The 20,406-nt window shown below is 33.5% G+C and overlaps 2 protein-coding genes across 6 annotated transcripts in view; one reads left to right on the plus strand and one right to left on the minus strand.

Annotated features, from left to right (window-relative positions):
* The window catches only part of LOC122406617 (solute carrier family 23 member 2), a 1,354,473-nt gene that overhangs the window by 1,292,393 nt on the left and 41,674 nt on the right, over positions 1 to 20,406 (plus strand). The window lies entirely within an intron of this gene.
* LOC122406621 (uncharacterized) lies at positions 11,315 to 13,593 on the minus strand. The gene is made up of 7 exons (XM_043412180.1): positions 12,681 to 13,593; positions 12,394 to 12,584; positions 12,272 to 12,304; positions 12,162 to 12,194; positions 11,935 to 12,085; positions 11,645 to 11,807; positions 11,315 to 11,574 (listed from the first exon to the last, which is right to left on the minus strand). Exons 1-7 carry the CDS (start codon positions 12,828 to 12,830, stop codon positions 11,420 to 11,422), a joined length of 876 nt encoding a protein of 291 aa, XP_043268115.1. The 5' UTR covers positions 12,831 to 13,593; the 3' UTR covers positions 11,315 to 11,419.

The following is a 20,406-nucleotide window of genomic DNA, read 5'->3' on the forward strand; positions in this document are numbered from 1 at the left end:
ACGGATAGATTCTCACCGGTGATTGGTTATGATGGGCATCAAGAAGCCCTTGTATGTATCGGTCTGAACCCATATACGGATACATCAGCTGCGTAAATGTGTTGGTACTTTTTGCATAATCTTGAGCCCGTGCAAAGTTTTTTCTCAGCAAATACGCCACCGAGAATGCTGATTTTGGGCTCGTGCGACAGAGAACTTCTTATTTAGCTTAAAGTTCAATTTTCAAAGCCGTACATAACTCATGAGCTTCGCTATTAAAGAAAATCACATGCCAATTTTACCCCCACCACCGCGAATCGTTTTATTCAGAGAAAGTATAGTCTCGGCGAGAGCCTCGGGCCAGCAGACGACAGGGCTGTCAATGTACTTGTCCCGAGACTCTACCGAGTCTCTTGATATTGGGTATATTAGTGGAAAAATTATCCACTATATATAGTAATATATTTGATATTTTTCCACGGTTGGAAATCGTTTTCATTGCGAGGTTTGAGAATTTTTGTTTACATTTTTTGAGGTTTAATGCGAAAACGAGCAATCACCAATTTACTTGTCCGAATGTTCTTTCCCGGGAGGGAATTTTTATGGTTTGGCATCAAATCTTTGCTCTGTGGTAGTTCTAAACGATACAAAATATTTTCCAAAAGTTTTTAAAAGTTTTTGAATGTTTTTATGTAATGTCAATAAACAAAATTTTCTTTAATGATTTTCGTCAAGTTTTGTGCAATTTATAACGGTTTGATATTCTCCGAGTGTTTGAAATGATTCCCTTAATTTTTCAACGATTTCGAATATTTCAACAATTTTGTGAGATTAAAATCATTTTTCATAAGGTTTATGAATATTTCGTATCATTGGAGAATTTTTCCACCTTATTTATAAATAATTTTGTTTTGAATTTTTTTTGTTGAAGTCATTGTGATTAGAATAGATATGAAAGCTTTTTTATAAAACAAATGTTTTTGTTGATATTCCTCAAAATTTGACAGAAGAAGAGACAGACAAAAAAAAACATAATACTGACCAAGTCCAACATAATTGACAATTTTTAGATATTGTATGCGAGGGATTCTCTATCAAACCGGAAAATTTTTTTTCGAACATCTCAGATCTACCTCATAACTGGTTATATCAACGCACTATTAAAAAGCACTCCATGTGAAATGTTTCAGATTTTTAAATTCATATTTTCAGAAAATTCCGTTTTTTTTCAAATGAATATATCGTGGAAACTCGAAGTAACTGAAAAAAATGTTTTCACATAAAAGTTGTAGTTTTGTGTTAGCTTTCGAGCGGACGACTCGAAATAATTTCTACGTTCTGGTAACAATGATTTTTTACCAAAAGAGGAGGGAATTATTTTGTTATTCAGAAACAGCGATTTTTTTCGGCTGAAAAAATTACAGATTTTTTCAATTTGTTTAACGATATCGCAAAACAATCGCCAGAGTGGCACAGATCGAGGTTTTAGATTAAGAAAAATTAAATCACACAAATTTATTTTTTTATACCGGTACCTTGATCCGTACCACTTATGAATAAAAAAAAGTAATTTTTGTGATTTTTTTTTACCCTAGCACTTCAATCCGTGCTACTCTGGCGATTGTTTTACGACTAAGTGAAACCCCGTGTGACACTCATGTACTTCAAACCACAAATGTACGATGATTTATAAGAAGTTGTTCGATCTATTCTCTCGAAACTTGCTTCAAATGAGCAATTCATTACTAAAGGTCATAAATAAACCATTTCAAACGTAATTAATAAAAAAAATTGAATCTGCTAAATCTTGGTAATGTATGAAAAACGTTTGGTGTTCAAATGAACAAAACGTTGTCAAATAAATGCAAAAGTGACGAGTACATCGGATGACGAATGACAAAAATTAAAAACATAATGGTATGTAAAAAAAATTACGAAACCAACTGTAAATAATTTCAACAACACAATTAAGAAAAGCTTTCACAAATCGTGAAAAAAACATTATATTTAGAAGAAATACAAATCCGTAATTATATTGTAAAGGAAAAAAAAAATCGAATAGAACGTGAGAAATTCATTCCTACGGGAAGCATTCGGAACTTGAAAAAGTTCAAGTGAATCAAAAAGTTACCGAAAAATCGCATCAAAGGTAAAAGTCATTTGGTACTCTATGGTGACAGATACTTAGAAGAAAATCGATTCTTCTCAGATTTTCAGGATCCCTTGGTATTCACAATATTCGATTTCAATTTCGTGTCGGTACAAATTATGTTTAAATATGTGCTAAAAGTACTTGTCCGGCCCATCAATTTTCATTCAAATTGCTCAATCTAATAAAAATCAAACTAGACCTTAATTAATGTATTATTTTTATGGAACTAGTATTAACGCTGCCGTTACACGCCCACTTGAATTCGAACATCATTCCATATATGCTAGACTTTAGAAATTTGAAGGGTTTATTCAATAGTATTTTAACTCTATGGTAGAAATTTTAACTCTGATATCTCTAGTAGATTCGGTGTAATGCTATTCCACAGGAACCCATATGTTTCTTCATAGTCTCCACGATTCCGGGGGATCGGTTTATCTGAGATCAAAAAACCAGGAGTGTTTTGATTTGTAAAGCTGTGGTTATCACCTGAATCAAAATCATACAGAAATATGAAAAATTGAAGGATTTGTCCGTTTTGAAACACCTGATTTAAATTTTCCAAAATATTGCATAGCTCAATAATCCTTTCATTTTTAATATTTCTGTATGATTCTGTACGTTCAGGCGATAGCCACTGCTTTACAAATCAAAACGCTCCTTGGTTTTTTGATCGCAGATAAACGGAACCTCCGGAATCGTGGAGACCATGCAGATGGTTTCCTTTGAAGTAGTTTTACACCGAATAAACCCGAAATATCAAAATTAAAAAATTCTACCATAGAGTTGAATACCATTGAATGAAACCTTCAAATTTCAAAAGTCTATATTTTTTATCCTTGCCCCAAAAACATCGGGGAAAAACCCCAAAAAATGCGGCTCCCACCGGGGGTGACCCCCTTAAGCCAAATCAGTTTTTTTGAAAATAAAAATCGTTTTATTGAACATGCAAGTTGGTTTAGGTATATTCACACACACACTAGGGTGGTCGTTATTTGGGATCAAAATTTTACCGTTTCCGCCCCCTAAATCGGTTCGAAATCCATAAAAAATAATGCTGTAATTTTTCCATATTTTTAAAACAATGTTTAACCCTCGACCACGGGGGTTGAAGTTTTTCGTTTATTATACATGGAATTTTTCTGCGTTTGTGGTCACGATTTTACTGTGGATCTCAATACGTTTGGAAAATCTTGAAATTTTCAGGAATTACTCCACAAGCATGTTGCTACACAGAAAAAATTTCCAATACTCCTACCCTCAAAATGTTGTATAGCATCACCATACTAACCCATTAATGCGCAAAATAACAATTTTGGACACTCAATTTCAAGTACACATCAGTTTTAACTAAGGAACAAAAGATAAAATCTTTAAAATCTGACATAGCTAGTTTCTGAGGGTGCTCTTTCAGAATATGGCATTTATGTTGTAAAATTATATTAAAATCTTCATTATTTTTGCGTTTTGAATTGAAAAGTCAAGAATTTTTCACGTTTTTTTCCCTTTAAATCGATTTCCGTTACTGTTGCTGTACTCAAATAATCATACTATCGCCAGCAAAAGTGTTCTCAATGCCTGACCTTTCCAGAACACTGGTGATGAACACTTTTTTCTCACTTGATTTTTGCAAAATGGCGGTTTTCGCAAAACAGCATGATGAAAATTTGCATGATTTTTTTTTTTGAAAGTCTCAACATAACAAAGAAATATTCCAGAACAAAAAGTATAGAGAATCATCTAAAGGATACGTGTGATTTTTTTCAAAATTTTTCTAGCTATTTTTGTATTTTTCAATTTCGATGTTTTGTAAAATTTTAAAAGTTCTGAAAAGATTCACACGCATTCGTAGGATGATTCTCAAACAATTTTTGTTATGTAACATTTTTTTTAAAGCTGAAACTTTTTGAGAACACAATTATGAACCTATTTATTATGCGATGAAGAATAATTTTTTTTTCAAAAAGTTTTAACTTTACAAAAAAATTTGACAACAAAAATTGTTGAGAATCATCTAAAAAATACCTGTGATTATTTTCCGAATTTAAAAAATTTTTCCAAAAATTGTCAAAATTGAAAAATACAAAAATAGCTAGAAAATTTTTGATAAAAATCAGACGTATTCTTTAGACGATGCTCAATACTTTTTGTTCTGTAATATTTCTTTGTTACCTTGAGACTTTCGGGAAAAAAAATCACGCAAATTTACATCATACTGTTTTGAAAAAACCGCCATCTTGGAAAGACTGAGTGAGGAAAGAGTATTTATACATACTTTTATAATACTGGTTACAACCAGTATTTTGGAAAGGTCAGACAATGAGAACACTTTTGCTGGCGATGATATGGTTATTCGAGTGCAGCAACAGTAACGAAAATCGATTTGAAGGAAAAAAAACGTCAAAAATTGTTGACTTTCCAATTCAAAATGCAAATACTGAAGGTTTTAATTTAATTTTACAAAATAAATGCCAGACTCTGAAAGAGCATCCTCAAAAACCTTCTATATCAGATTTTAGAGAATTTTTCTTTTCATCCTTAGTTAAAACTGCTCACTTGAAATTGTGTGTCCAAAATTATCGTTTTGCGCTTTAATTAGGTTAGTATGGTGATACTATACAACATTTTGAGGGTAGGAGTATTGGAAATTTTTTCCGTTTAGCAACATGCTTGTGAAATCATTTCTGAAAATTTCAAGATTTTCCAAACGGATTTAGGCCCACAGTAAAATCGTGACCACAAACGCAGAAAAATTCCATGTATTATAAACGAAAAACTTCAACCCCCGTGGTCGAGGATTAAGCATTGATTCAAAAATCTGAAAAAATTACAGCATTACTTTTTATGTATTTCGAACCGGTTTAGGGGGCAGAAAGGTCAAAATAAATTTTGACCCCAAATATAATGACCACCCTAATATACACACATACACACACGCGGACATATTTTATTTCGAACTTAAATTTTACTTTGTTCGAATTGAAGTTAAAATTCTCCGTTATGATCAATTTAATATTTTTAATGGATAAAAAATCCACCAATGCAAAACGAAAAAAAATATTTATTGCCTCAGTTGCAAATTGTCAATAGAAATTTTTTAATCAAGCACTTTCGAATAATCTGTCATGCGTTTACAGATTATGCGTTTATACTGCCTTTCTATACTTTTGTAGTCGCTTGCTCTCCTTCGACATTCCTGTTTTGGGTTATTTTATTATATTCTCCAATAATAAACATCGACAAGTCTGATGATACAATCAGAGAGATGATGATGATGATGATATTTATTATGCCTTAGTAAAACTTTTAGGCAATAAACATTACAATTACAAGCCTTTAACTAAACTTAACTATGAGTATACAACTCAGAATAGGCATAGATTCAACGAAAATTGAAAGAAAAAAAAAGAAAGAAAAATACTGTATAATATAATATTACGAATGCAGATAGAAATTCCAAGATACGAAAAGTGAGAGAGGTAAATAAAATAAAAATAATGATAACAACAATAATGAGAGAGAGAGAGAGAGAGAGAGAGAGAGAGAGAGCTGATGGGAAAGAGCGGAGGCATGGATTTTTTTTCTAATGTTTTAGAATCCTGACTGATCTCTAGTCCTGTCTCTAGATATATATAGAAATAAACTCTAACCTTTCTAAATATTTTATACCATCAATCCGAATGTTGTTGACAATTTTCGATTTGTCTCCATTACATATAACACTGTTGGATTCCTCGGCCTTTATTTCTCTTTTTTCTTCTTCACTTTTTTTTCACCACTTTTACCAAAACATTGTCCTGTCTTTATCTATTTTCTACAGAACCGGAAAAATTGGAAGAGTGTCGGTGAACTGTCAAATTCGCGATCTTTATAACCTCATCATCTATCAGCATAAACAACACACCATACGTTATACGTCATGAAAATATATAGGTATATACTTGCATTATGGCACCAGAAAAACAATATATAGGTATATAAAATGTATTATGGCACCAGATTTGTCACTAAATAAAACAAATAAACATCAAAAATTTGTGCGAAAATCCGAGACCATTTTTTGATGCAATTAAAAAATAAATAATTAATATTTCTACAACGCATTAAGCTACAGAGATCGAAGAGGTCACAATCGAAAGAAAAAAAAAATAAAAAATATGTCAACTTATAATCTTCTCCGGAATGCTATAATTAATTAATTATTGAAGAAACAAATTTTGAAAATTTTCGAAAACAATTGGAAACGCTATCGCTCCGGTAAAGAGTCTCTGGCAGCAACTCGTCATATATATAAATGTACTTGTCTCAGAGTTGCTGCCGCGACTCTAGATATCGTCCAACATATTGGAAAACTCTGTAATTTTTTCAGTCAGAAAAAATGGCCGTTTCTGAATAAAAACATAATTCCCTTCTTTTTCCGTAAAAAATCATCGTTACCAGAACATAGAAATTATTTCGGGTCGTCCGCTCGAAAGCTAACACGAAACTACAACTTTTATGTGAAAACATTTTATTCAGTCACTTCAACTTTCCGAAATATATCCATTTGAAAAAAAAAGTATTTTCTAAAATTATGAAGTTAAAAACCTGAAAAAATTAACGTAGAGTACCTATTAGTAGTATTTTGATATAATCGGTTATGAGATAGATCTGAATCGCTCATAAATTGGATTCAGAAGCTAGAAATTTTTATTTTATTGAATAATGGGCTTCCAATGACTTTTTGAAGCATTCTTTTTACTATATCCAGAGATAGAAAGTTGATATACACATGTCGATGTACAAAATTTTTGAACTCTGCATGTACCCACCGCAAGGTCCAACCGGAGAAAAGAAAAGTATAAAGTGGGTCTAGACCAACAGATTTGCTCATTTTTTAACATATGCATTGCATTTTAAAAACATAAATTCTTATGCCATACACAAATGAGCCACCGCTGATTTTTTTGTAGCATTTTTCATTATCTATCATTTATAATCCATATCCATATTCTATAACTCTTCTATAATTTTTATTATTTATATAGACCCATATTCAGTAATCAAAATTAGGAAGTGATAATACTTGACGCACATGTGAATACACAGGAGTTTCAAAGTTTGCAAGTACCCGCTGGAGTTTATTCATCTACATTTTGATACAGACAGAAAAAGTACCACAGATTCATTAAATTAATTATGTCAACGCTAAAAGTAATAAAGACAGCGCACTTAAAAGCAAACAGAAATCAAAATTGTTTGATGTATCTGTGCATTAGTTTTCAAAGACAGTAATTCTAGACCTATTCAGAAATAAGCAGCACAAGACTTAGTAATGAATTTTTCCATTCATGTATTACAGTCGAAACCAAAACGTGAAAAGATTGGCACACCTGTCGCTTCACAGAAATATCAGAAATGTCAACGCTTAAAGTAATAAAGACAGCGCACTTAAAAGAAAACAGGACTCAAAATTGTTTGATGTATCTGTGCATTGGTTTTCGAGGGTAGTAATTCTAGACCTATTCAGGAATAAGCAGCTCAAGACTAAGTAATAAATTTTTCCTTTCATATATTACAGTCGAAACCTAAACGTGAAAAGATTGGCACACCTGACGCTTCACAGAAATATCAAAGTTTACAGGTACTCGCTGCATACCATTAATACAAACTTTGATACTACGGGGAAAAACACTCCAAAATTACCTCAACCACATTTTCGAAACTTATTATTTCACATTCAAGAAAAAAGTAAGAGATATGCTGTATGTTAAACCAAGCAAAATGGTGTAATTTCGTATGGCTCCCCAGATAGACAGTTTCCAGCACGGTGACGGCACGGTGACTGCGCGGCACGGTACGCGTGCCGTTACATACGCGTTATGTCTGTCCGAACATGACTGATTTCTAACGCCACGGCGTAACGGCACGGCGTGCTTACACCGTGCCGTTACGTGCTGCATTCGCGTACACCTCAGAAGCGGCACGGCAGCAGCACACAGGCGTCACGTAGTGCGATCATAGATGATGCCGAGACTGCACAGTACCGGCACGGTGTGTGCACTCAGTGCTGTCGAGAGACCACACCGTGCGTGCACGGTGACAACTCATCGAGACGGCACGGATCTCCCTCAGACGTTACGTGGCGTCACCATTGCTACACGATGAGGCATTACGGTGCAGCGCTGAGTCTATTCAGTGCTGTTACCGTAGTACACGTTTTACTGCAGCAGAACGACTATTACACGATACAAGAACTCCGTTTTTCAATCCCAATCCGAATCCAGTGATAGAGATTACTCAATTCCATTGAACAGTCATCAAGTCGTACCGTATATTGAAACGAAATAACCTATCTGTATTGCATAATTTGTTCGTATGGATCGATAAGAGTCAAATATTTTCTAGTTCATAGGCCGGTTGAGAATGTTATTTATGAAATTAGGTCATTGACCGACGCAGCTGTAAGGTGCGAGTAAAACAATCGCAGATGAAAGGTGTTTGTGTCTCTGTATACATTCAGAATGAGATCGTTTAGATTCCCATCATTCGTATTTACACCTGTTTCTCATCGAAAAAGCCACCATTATCCTTGAGAACTGCGTTGACGAGTCGTGACATTCGCTTGATTAGTTTGTCGTTTATGACTTGATCTAAACTCGCCCAAGCGTCTTCAAGCTTGTGCCACAAATCACTGGCAGGAGAAGGGCAGATCATTCTAAATTTTCGATCAATTTTTATTTTTCGGTTTTCAACGACGAGCTCATATCAGAAGAACATGCTCTCGGAGGAAATGGAACAATCGTTAATATGGCTTGGCCACCACAATCTCCTAACTTAAATCCGATCGAGCTTTTATGTGAGAAGCTGGATCGGAATGGTAGAACAATCTGTTCTTCCCTAAATCTGCCTGTGTAAATAAAGTAAGAGATTAAATAAGTAATTTTTTTTTATATTGAAATGATATGGGAATTGCGACTAAGTCTAAAAAAAGCACCTCATTTATTTTGAAAAAATGTCAGTGAGTTCTAAAGTATAAATTGAAACTTTTTTTCTCTTTTGAAATTTTATCCCAAACCCCATAATTTTCGAGTTATTCAGTTGTGACTCAACCAAAAAAATCGGAAAAAAAATTTTAAAAAAGAAATCTGCAATAATTAGAAGTTTATTATAAATCGGCACAACTTTTTACCCTCTTGGCATTTCGAAAGTATTCGAAATACGCTACAACTTTTGAAACTCCTCGTTTTGAGCTACAATTAGAGTAACCGTACGAAAAAAAAATGTTCGGTATTTTCTAAAAAAAACAGAAATACAGCTTTTCCTGTATCGAAGCTGTGATGGAGAAAAGTACAGAAAAAAAAATTCGGCAACATTGGCAGCCCGTTCACGAAGGCGTAAAATTTGTCGATAAGCGGCGCTGTTCTAAAGCGCGTGCCGGCTAAAAAAAAATTATAAACAAATTTAAGAAGCTACAAATTAAAGCGCAATTAGCCCTCTTTTAAATGACGTTTATTAAATTTTATTCCATCTATTTTTGACCGAACTACCGAATTTTCAGTGTGTGTAAAAGTTTCGATCGGTGAACTCAAACTTTTGAACGGGAGTGCACGATCCTAATGTCCGGATTTATTATTTTCTTTTCTCTTGATGTCACGAATTTTTTTGTTTTCTTTTCCTCTTGTGGTTCCATTAGATAAATAAATTATCTGGCAAGGTTTTATAGACCATGGAGAGAGCAGTATGTCTACAATTGGTTTTCACACATTTTATTGTGAATGCTTTGTGAAGTTTTGTTTCTTTTACTACTTTTTGTGAGATTCAGACTCAATTTTTTATCACTTCACTGTTTGGAAGGAAGGGGCATATGAATTTTTTGTCAAATTTTTACTGTTTGTTTCTATAGTTATTTCACATTTTTTGTAAGGAAGAAAATTGTCTTAAAAAAGTCTTGGAATTTACAGAGAGTTTATAAGTGGGTGGTCGACTCACACGCATATCAAATTTCAAAGTGTTCGTCTTATTGATTATTGGGGTAAACGTGTTTAAATATGAAGAAAAATGCACAGGATTATAGGGACTATGCGTAAAAAATCGTTTATCTTCCCATAGAACGAATGAATGCTTCTTATGAAGTTCATGGAAAAGTACACAATAACAATGCAGTATATAATAAAGATCTGGGAACGAATTCGAGACGATTGTCTTACTAGTAACAAAGATATATTACGTTAAAGATTGAATGAAATGGGTATAATCTCACATTTGTTTATTTCGGCATTTTATTTCTTTTTGGCTTGGGCCATTCCTGTCACAACCTTCTGTCTTCATTAACACTCTTTTCTTGATCCATTTTCCTTTGTATTTTGCATTTGCGCTTTTTACAATGATTTTTTACATATCAATACTATAGTAATTTAGCCAGATAAGTTGAAAAAATGTATTTACAATTCCGAATTAATAACTCTGACATTAATTTTGAGGTGATCTATCACTTGAGTGAGTGCGAGAGAGATAGCTGCAAAATGACGTTTTACTCGGACATCGTTGTTTTTTCGAGAAAAATAAAAGTTACATCTTGTTCTCTGATAAAATGAGAATAGCGTGTAACTCATATTTTCTTTCAAATATCAACCTACTCAGAACAAAACGTGCAGCAGGATTTTTATCGACTGAACAACTGAAAAAGATCACGTTGAGTGATGATTCTTTAATTAGGGAAGTAAAAGTCGATCTAATGTATTAAACACCCACAAAATACGACCCTTCGAGCATGATCTATCTTAAGGTCTATCTTAAGGATCTATCTATTCTTTCGCAGGACCGTATTTTTTGATATCGCAAACTAGAGCACTCGAAATTTAAATTCATTTTTAACCTCTGAGAAGTCGCTGTTGAATGGGAAAAGTTTCGACTTCTGCCATTATTTCAACTTTTATCATTAATATCTCTTTTAAAAATTCGGTAACCCTTTATTTTTATCATCGCTATGGATTCCTTACATTTTTTTTTCTATCTGTGAGACAGTTTGTATCAGGAATTTTAGAGATATTTAGTGTACGAATTATTGAAATAGAAATGTGATGATGATGGAATCTCCGTAAGCTCCCGTATAAATTTTATAATTTTTGAAATTTTAATTTTTCATTCAATGTTTGATAACCTGACCTGAAATTTCACCAATCTATTCGCATGCACTTGTATACTCTAATAAATTAAAATCAATTTTTTACAGAGGGTTCGGGTTCGTGAAAGGACTTTAATTACAAAAAAAACTTAAACATATTAATTTAAAAAACAATGAGTAAATTAAATTGCAAGCTCTGGCTGCTGGTGGTCGGTTTTATCGTTCCCGACGGTTCTGCGGTGCCGTTGCTTTGAAGCCCTCAGCGCCGCAGTTAACGCGTCAATGAAGGTGCGCCGAGACGGCCGATCATCGGGCGGTATGTTTTTACATACGGCAACTGCAGATAAAAAATTTCTTTGCAGCGTGCTCAACGATTATATTCATAAAATGTTCGATCGAATACTTACCGTACATTGCTTTATACAAAGCCGTGCCCTCCAATCGGCACGAGTTCCGCGCACCCCCCTGGACGGTTACAACCGTCGAGAACTCGTCAGATATTGCTTCTTTAATAATAAGGTGAGCCCTCTCATGTATCGAGCCAGAGCTCAGGCTGCCTAAATACTGAATCTGCAACAATAAAATAAATCGAGAGGTAGATTATAATAACTTTGAAGTTTTTTTAATATCACAATTTCCGTATGTTATTGTTGAGAAAATATTTATATTGTTGAATTAGTTTACTATTGATACTCACTATTTGGTCTTTGTTTTCTTTCGTGAACCCCTCCAACGCCTCGAGCTCTCGAACTCCGCGGACCGGAAGGCACCGCGGTTTTTGTGGATACTCGACGATGTTCCGGCTGCGTTGGAGGTGTTCATATTTCTCGAACCGTCCTTCTAGCGCTCTGAAAACGTTATTATTATTAGTAAGATTATCGTTTTACTCAAACCTCATTTGCCATATTATGCCAAAATACACACGTGATTTTGTTCATTACGGTGCGCTCCATATTGCTGGAACAAAAACGAACAAAAAAATATTCATAAATTAATAAAATTTTTTATGAATTCATCAATTATCACAATCGTACCTTATCTGCTTTGATAGATCTCGGTGTATGGCCCTATAAACCGGAGAAAGGTAGTTTTAATACAACTACTACATTTGAATCCTCCCTTCTCTTCTCTGATCAGAAATGGTTTTTATACTTACTCCATCCTTGACAGAATAATGTCTGTGTCTAAATGACGGGAGGGCTGCCGAAACTCTACATTTCTGTCAAGCGGGCGTTGGTAGCCGTTGTCATTATATCGTTGAGGATAGCCTCGGTCATAATTCAAATTTGTCAATCGGGGCTCGCGGTGAGCCCCGAAGTCCGTGTCATCTTGGTCATCATATCGGCGCTGTAAAAACAATAATGCAACACTCATTTGTTTGGGTTTGTTCGTTACGGCACCTTTCAGATTGTACTCATAATCAGAGAATCGTGTTACTCGTACCAGAGTTTCGTCATCATTTGTTTCACGAGTTTTTTCATTGGGACGATGCCCTGAGTCCGTTGCGAAATCCTCGCATCCCTCCGTCGGATTTAGTGGATTAGTTCCACCCAGTCTCGGGCAACTTGATATTGCCGCGGCCACTCTGCTCATGGACTCATCGACGCTTTCATATAAACCAGTGAATAGCCGACCATCTTTATCCGAACTCTCATCGGTTGTTGGAGGGTAGTCCTCACCGACGAGAAATTGAGATAAGCGTGACGATGGTCGGCAAATTCGTTTGTTCTGGTTTTCTATATGCTGTGGAACAATAATAAGCGAGTATATTCTTCAACTCCGTCATTATCGTATTGGAAAAAGCTACTCTATACTGAACTCGTTCTACTCAAACCGTACATCTTGTCCGCGTTTTGCCATGTTTTGTAAATTCTGAGTCCTTCAACCTAAAAAAAAAAAAAAATTCAAAATTTTGGGTCACAGTAGAGAGTCACAAATTTCTTTGTTTTCCCCAAGAACGTCCATCCATCGTTTCAGTATTATAAAATATGACGCTTGTCCAAATTTCAATCATTCAAAAAATTTTTTGAGGTCACTCATCGTGATTTTCTTTCTCTAACTTTAATAATCCGGGAAACACATCACTGGCGTCATTTCAATTTTGCTACTCACGAACGGGGAAATGTACAATAATTTCAACGACAGGTTGTTATAGGAAAGCGAATAGTATATAAGAAAGATCTCCTATTATTTTGTGATAAATCTGTTCTTTTGAAAATTATTCTCAGACAAAGTTGAGCCTACAGTAGATTTTTTATTTCCACTTTTCCAGCGAAACTGCTACATTTATCATCGAAAATCGCAGTATTCTCTTTGAACCGCATGTTATTTTAATTATAATTATCTCGTGGAAAAATTTAGATTGTCATAGATTTAAAATTTACTCCTTCTCAGACCCCTTTTTTGAGGAGAAAATGGCTACATTCATCGATTACATCGTTATGGAAATGGATTTGGAGATACTTTGTAATGTTTATTGTTGATGGAGATCCTGAAATACGTTAGCGCAATCATTTGAGTATTTTTATCGATTTTTGGCATTTCAAAAATACGTTGTTTCAGAAAAAAGAAAAAAATTCTTATAGACTTTTGGATTCCTATTACCAGAAAATTTTCAAATATGGATAGGTAAAAATTTGCGCTTGTCATTAAATGCGCGAAACGAAAATTTTGGACACGCAATTGTAAGTACACAATTTTAATTGACCAACAAAAAAAATTACTAAAAACCTCATAGAGTAGGTTTTTAAGGAAGCTCTTTCAGAATCTGACATTTATTTTGTAAAATCAAATTAAATTCTTTATTATTTTAGCGTTGTCAGTTAAAAAATTAAAAATTTTTGAGGTTTTTTCTCTTCAAATCAAATTTCGTTATTGCTGCTGCATTCAAATAACCATCTTATCATCAGCAAAGGTGTCCTTTTAGTATCTCATCTTTCCATAATACTGCTTATGAAATCTTTTTTTCTACTCAGTTTTTCCAAGATAGCGATTTTTGCAAAACAGCATGATGTACATTTTCACGATTTTTTTCTCGGAAATTATCGACTTAGCGAAAAAAAATTATGCAAAAAAAGCATTGAGAATCATCTAAAGAGTGTTTTGATTTTTTTCAAAAAATTTCTAACTGTTTTTGTAGTCTCCAGTTTTAACAATTTTGTTAAGAATTTCAAAAATTCTGAAAAAATTTTTCGTAAAGTTGAAACTTTTTGAGAAAACAATTATGAACCTATTTATTATGCGACGGAAAATAAATTTGTTCAAAAAGTTTGAACTTTACAAAAAAATTTACGTACAAACATTTAGAATTTTGCAATAACCGCCAAATCTGTCGTTTTGTGCATTAAGGAAGTTGAGGTCATTTTTTTTACCCAAAAGTGATGACCTGTACCTTTCAAAAGGTAGGCCAGTTTACAGTTTGGCAATGTTGCATACACTTTAAAGAAAAGTTGGGGAAAAAAAGACGAAAAACTGGTGAAAGCTTAGTCGAAAACACGAACAGTGACGATCCTAGCCTCAAAAAACTGCACGGGAAACAGATTATTATTAATATAATGTCAGCAAATCTCCTAATAAATCTGAAAAAAATTCACATTATTCAGCAAGCCTTGCTCATGTTGCCCAAAAAATTTCATATTTTTAGCATCACTTTTAACGGAGATATCACTGAATGTGTCTTGACTTCCATAAGATTACATGTTATTTGGCCCAAATTGTTATTGATTTTTCTCAGCAACGACGCTCCTAAACTGTCTGAAAATTTAACTGCTTTTTTTTTACACTTCACTTTATAAGATTCAATCGGTTTAAAAGTGGTGACATCATTTTCATTCTAATGCCTCAACTTCCTTAATGGATTAACATTTGTTATTTTCATACCGATTAATTCAAAGAGAATGGCCATTTTCTCATACAAATGGGTCTGGAAGGTAGTGAATTGTTAACCTTCTCAGTCACGTAATTCAATTGAAAAAAAGTTAAGAAACATATGGGGCATTGCACGTCATATCAGCCACTTCAAAACTTTTGGATTTTTGATTTGGTTCAAAATTTTTCAGGTTGTTATACCCATTGAAAGGAGCTCTCTTGATTTTTTCCAGAATTTTTAGTGGATTGGATAATAAGTTATGATTTTTGGAAAAAAATAGAGATTTTTTTTCTTTTCCCTATAACTTTCCGAAAAATGGGCCGAATTGAACTTTTTTCTTTTTGAACTTGAGTGTTTTTTTCTGTTCTTTTCGAAGATATTTTTAAAAAAATTATTGGTGTAGATTTTAATCAATTTTTCGCAGTTTTAAGCAAAAAACCATTAATTTCAGGCAACAAGACGGCAGTACGACAACTGTATTCAGAATATCTGCATTCCTAAATAACTGGATGGTGAATGTCTTCCTTCCAAATCATCTGTAATCATAAATACCTCAATGTTCAAATAAATGTCTGGTTGAAAAATTGTATTCTTAAATAACTATATTCAAAGAATATCTCTATTCAGAAATATGATAACGTTTCAATATCTCCATTCTGAAATATCTTTCATCACAAACATTTGTACTCACAAACATTCGTAATCATAAATGTGGTCCAAAAATCTTCTTTCATAATTATCTGTATGTTAAAACATCTCTATTTATATAAATAGCTGCATGTTCAAACAACTGTAATCATTAATATCTCTCATCCAATATAACTGTGATCATGTAGAACAATCGGCAGTCCGATTGTTCTATAATCTAAAATTACTGTGATCATGTAGAACAATCGACAGTCCGATTGTTCTACATGATCACAGTTATTTTGGATGAGAGATATTAATGATTACAGTTGTTTGAACATGCAGCTATTTATAAATAGAGATGTTTTAACATACAGATAATTATGAAAGAAGATTTTTTGACCACATTTATGATTACGAATGTTTGTGAGTACAAATGTTTGTGATGAAAGATATTTCAGAATGGAGATATTGAAACGTTATCATATTTCTGAATAGAGATATTCTTTGAATATAGTTATTTAAGAATAAATTATTTAAGAATACAATTTTTCAACCAGACAGTTATTTGAACATTGAGGTATTTATGATTACAGATGTTTTGGAAGGAAGACATTCACCATCCAGTTATTTAGGAATGCAGATATTCTGAATACAGTTGTCGTACTGCCAATAAGACACTTTCAATTTTTTTCTAAAAAATTCTCAAAAAAACTTCAACGAATCCAACGATTGTTAACAAGGGGACAGCACGGCAGTCGGATTTTTGTAATTTTTCGTACTCATGGTACGCGAAGTTCAGAGCTCGAATATTAATATCCCAAAGCAGTTCGACGCCATATTCAGAAATTTTCGAGAAAATTGACTTTGAAGTTTTCGAGCGCACTCTTATCCCACAAAGATGCAATGATATTCGAACCGGGCTCGTGGCGTACCCGGTAGCGCTCGAGTCAAGTAATCGCGGGGTCGCTGGTTCGAGTCTCACTTTGAAATTTTTTTTTTTTTTCATTTTTTTTTTTTAATTCGTATACCTCCGTCATTTAAATATCCCGATAAATTTTTATTGTATATAATCACATATTATTATATATAATTAATATAATATATCTATATATGTTTATATATGGACAAAATCCATATATAGTTATTTATGTACAAAATTCATTATAGTTATACATAATTATATATTTTCTCATATATGATCATATATTATTTATATATAACAATAGGTGATTATTTATAAAAAAATAAATAAATAATCCCGGGATAAAAGTCATAAAATCTATGCTAATTCACATATATGTAATTATAATTGTCAATGATAAATTCAAGTCTTATTTTTGATTATCTCGTACATCGTTGCCTTTGTCCTGATCAACTACCTGCGAAGCGGGCACAGCTGCTTGTACACAAAAGATTTCTGGGAATTCCAGAACGGGTGGAAGGGATGCGTTTGTACGGTGTGCGAGATGCCGTGAAAATTACTGTTTTCCTTGTTTTTACGATGGTTACCACTCTGGCTCGTGTAACATTACACCCGATGTATAAAACAAACGAATACAGACCGAATAATAAAGTATTCAATTCCTTACCCGACGTTTTTCATTTGCATCCTAAAAATGTTGTTGGTTATAAATATTGATACTTGAAAATGTATGTTTATAATCAAGAGATAATTAGAAAAATGACTTGCGTTTTTTCATTTAAAAAAAATGAAAAAAAAAAAAAAAATTCGAAGTGAGACTCGAACCAGCGACCCCGCGATTACTTGACTCGAGCGCTACCGGGTACGCCACGAGCCCGGTTCGAATATCATTGCATCTTTGTGGGATAAGAGTGCGCTCGAAAACTTCAAAGTCAATTTTCTCGAAAATTTCTGAATATGGCGTCGAACTGCTTTGGGATATTAATATTCAAGCTCTGAACTTCGCGTACCATGAGTACGAAAAATTACAAAAATCCGACTGCCGTGCTGTCCCCTTGTAAGACTAGTTGCGTTATGGGATCTTGTTTGGTTATATTTTTTTCGTAATTTTGAAAAAAACATTCATTAATAAAATCTTAGTTGTAGACCTGGACATTCAACCAAAAGTGATGTTTCATACGTGCAATACCATTTTGAATTATAGATCCTATTTGACTACAAGCGAAGTGTCGAATAGCAGTTCTAAAAGTTTAATAGAGAAGGTAGTCATAGGCCATTGATGAGAAGGGAACTATCGGTGGGACAGTTCCGATCTGGCGAGATCGTTGTTGCAATCCTTTTGAGTTGAAGAGGCACTACAAAATAAACGATTTACGATCGGCATTTCAAGCCGAGGATGCTCAAAAAAAAACTTGGTTTAAGTAAGGATTGCTTACCTAATAATATTTGAATCTCAGCGCTGTCACTATCATCATAGTATTAACCCATTATCAACGATCATTAGAGATATTCTATGCCAAAAAATAGAGCACAGTTAATGGGTCTTACTTAAACCAAGTTTTTTTGAGCATCCTCAGATGCCGATCGTAAATCGTTTATTTTGTAGTGCCTCTTCAACCCAAAAGGATTGCAACAACGATCTCGCCAGATCGAAACTGTCCCACCGATAGTTCCCCTCTCATCAATGGCCTATGACTACCTTCTCTATTAAACTTTTAGAACTGCTATTCGACACTTCGCTTGTAGTCAAATAGGATCTATAATTCAAAATGGTATTGCACGTATGAAACATCACTTTTGGTTGAATGTCCAGGTCTACAACTAATACGATTTTATTGATGAATTTTTTTTTCAAAATTACGAAAAAAATATAACCAAACAAGATCCCATAACGCAACTAGTCTTAACAATCGTTGGATTCGTTGAAGTTTTTTTGAGAATTTTTTAGAAAAAAATTGAAAGTGTCTTATTGCCTGAAATTAATGGTTTTTTGCTTAAAACTGCGAAAAATTGATTAAAATTTGCACCAATAATTTTTTTAAAAATATCTTCGAAAAGAACAGAAAAAAACACTCAAGTTCAAAAAGAAAAAAGTTCAATTCGGCCCATTTTTCGGAAAGTTATAGGGAAAAGAAAAAAAATCTCTATTTTTTTCCAAAAATCATAACTTATTATCCAATCCACTAAAAATTCTGGAAAAAATCAAGAGAGCTCCTTTCAATGGGTATACCAACCTGAAAAATTTTGAACCAAATTAAAAATCCAAAAGTTTTGAAGTGACTGATTTGACGCGAAATGCCCCATATACTACTGTTTCACGTAATAAGACATTGAATTGCGGAAAGAAAAATGGGTAATTATGCAGGAATAGAATGACACCACTACAAAGGCGTCGGTGACTGAAATGGTTAATTTGCAGTAATCTAAATTTTTTATATGAGATAAGTTCAGTGAAAAAAACGTGATTTCAAAAATATTTGCTGCGATGCTTCATGATAAATCTTATAGTTTCGCTGGAACAGTGGCAGACATTACAAATGTACTGTTGATTCGGCTCTGCCTATGAAAAACTTTTCAAAGAGCACATTTATCACAAAATAACAATAGATATTTCTTATAAAGCGTTTGATTCCCTGCAAAAACCTGTTGAGTGGGAATGAAATGTTAGAATGATTAAAATTTCGATGAGCAAAAATCTCGAGTTTATAAACATGCAATGGTAATAAGAAGGCAGATCAATTCGACTACAGCTATGAATGTCGAAAATACATAACGTAGAAACTTCAAGGTTCGAAGAAAGTTTACATCGAAAATAAAATGAAACAATTGCTCATAGAAAGATGACTAAAATATTGTACTACTGGAAATTTGACTATCACTTTTCGATTCATAAATTACTGCAATTACGAATACTGTGAGTATTCACAATTTCAAAAATATAATAATGAAAGACTAAATATTACTGAGATTGAAACAATGAAACACCAAAAATTCGATCGATCAAAGTGGTGAAACGCTAGAAAGTCGACCCACCAAAATAAAGAAATGCAGCGGAGCTCAAAATACACACGTCTCTCTCACTCACCGGGTGGGGTTCAATATGTCGAATGATTGAATTATACAACGGTGGATATTTCGAAATTTTTAAAGTTATGATATCAGTTTGGAGAAAAATAAGTAATTCGACATTCTTATTCCCGATTGACTATTCAGCAGATTGCGTGTTTAATCAAAAATTCCTTCTTTGAATTCGTATTTCTCCGAAAATATATATTTCAATAGTTTTCATTGCGAATACAATTTCGAAAAGGCGAAAGTCAAAATGGCGATGTTTAAAATGGGAGATCACCGGTGTGAGTAAGTGAGTGAGTAAGACGCGTGTATTTGGAGCTCCACTGTGTTTCTTCATTTTCATCGATTTTTTGCTGTTCTGACCGTTGGACTTTTTGATGTTTCAGTATTTCAACCTTGGTAATATTTAGTCACTCGTTATATTATACTTGCGAAATTGTGAATATTCACAGTACTGCTAATCGTAGTAATTTATGAACCGAAAAAGTGATAGTCGAATTTTCGGGAAATCGATATTTTAGTCGTTGTTCAATGGGCAATTGTTACGTTCTGCTTTTGATGTAAACGTGCTTCGAACCTTGAAGTTTCTACTTTATTTTTTTCGACATTCGAAACTCTAGTCAAATTGATCTGTCTCCATATTATCATTCGAAGTTTATAAAATTCGAGATTTCAGC

Source organism: Venturia canescens, chromosome 2 (assembly GCF_019457755.1).
Source record: "Venturia canescens isolate UGA chromosome 2, ASM1945775v1, whole genome shotgun sequence".
NCBI lineage: Eukaryota > Metazoa > Arthropoda > Insecta > Hymenoptera > Ichneumonidae > Venturia > Venturia canescens.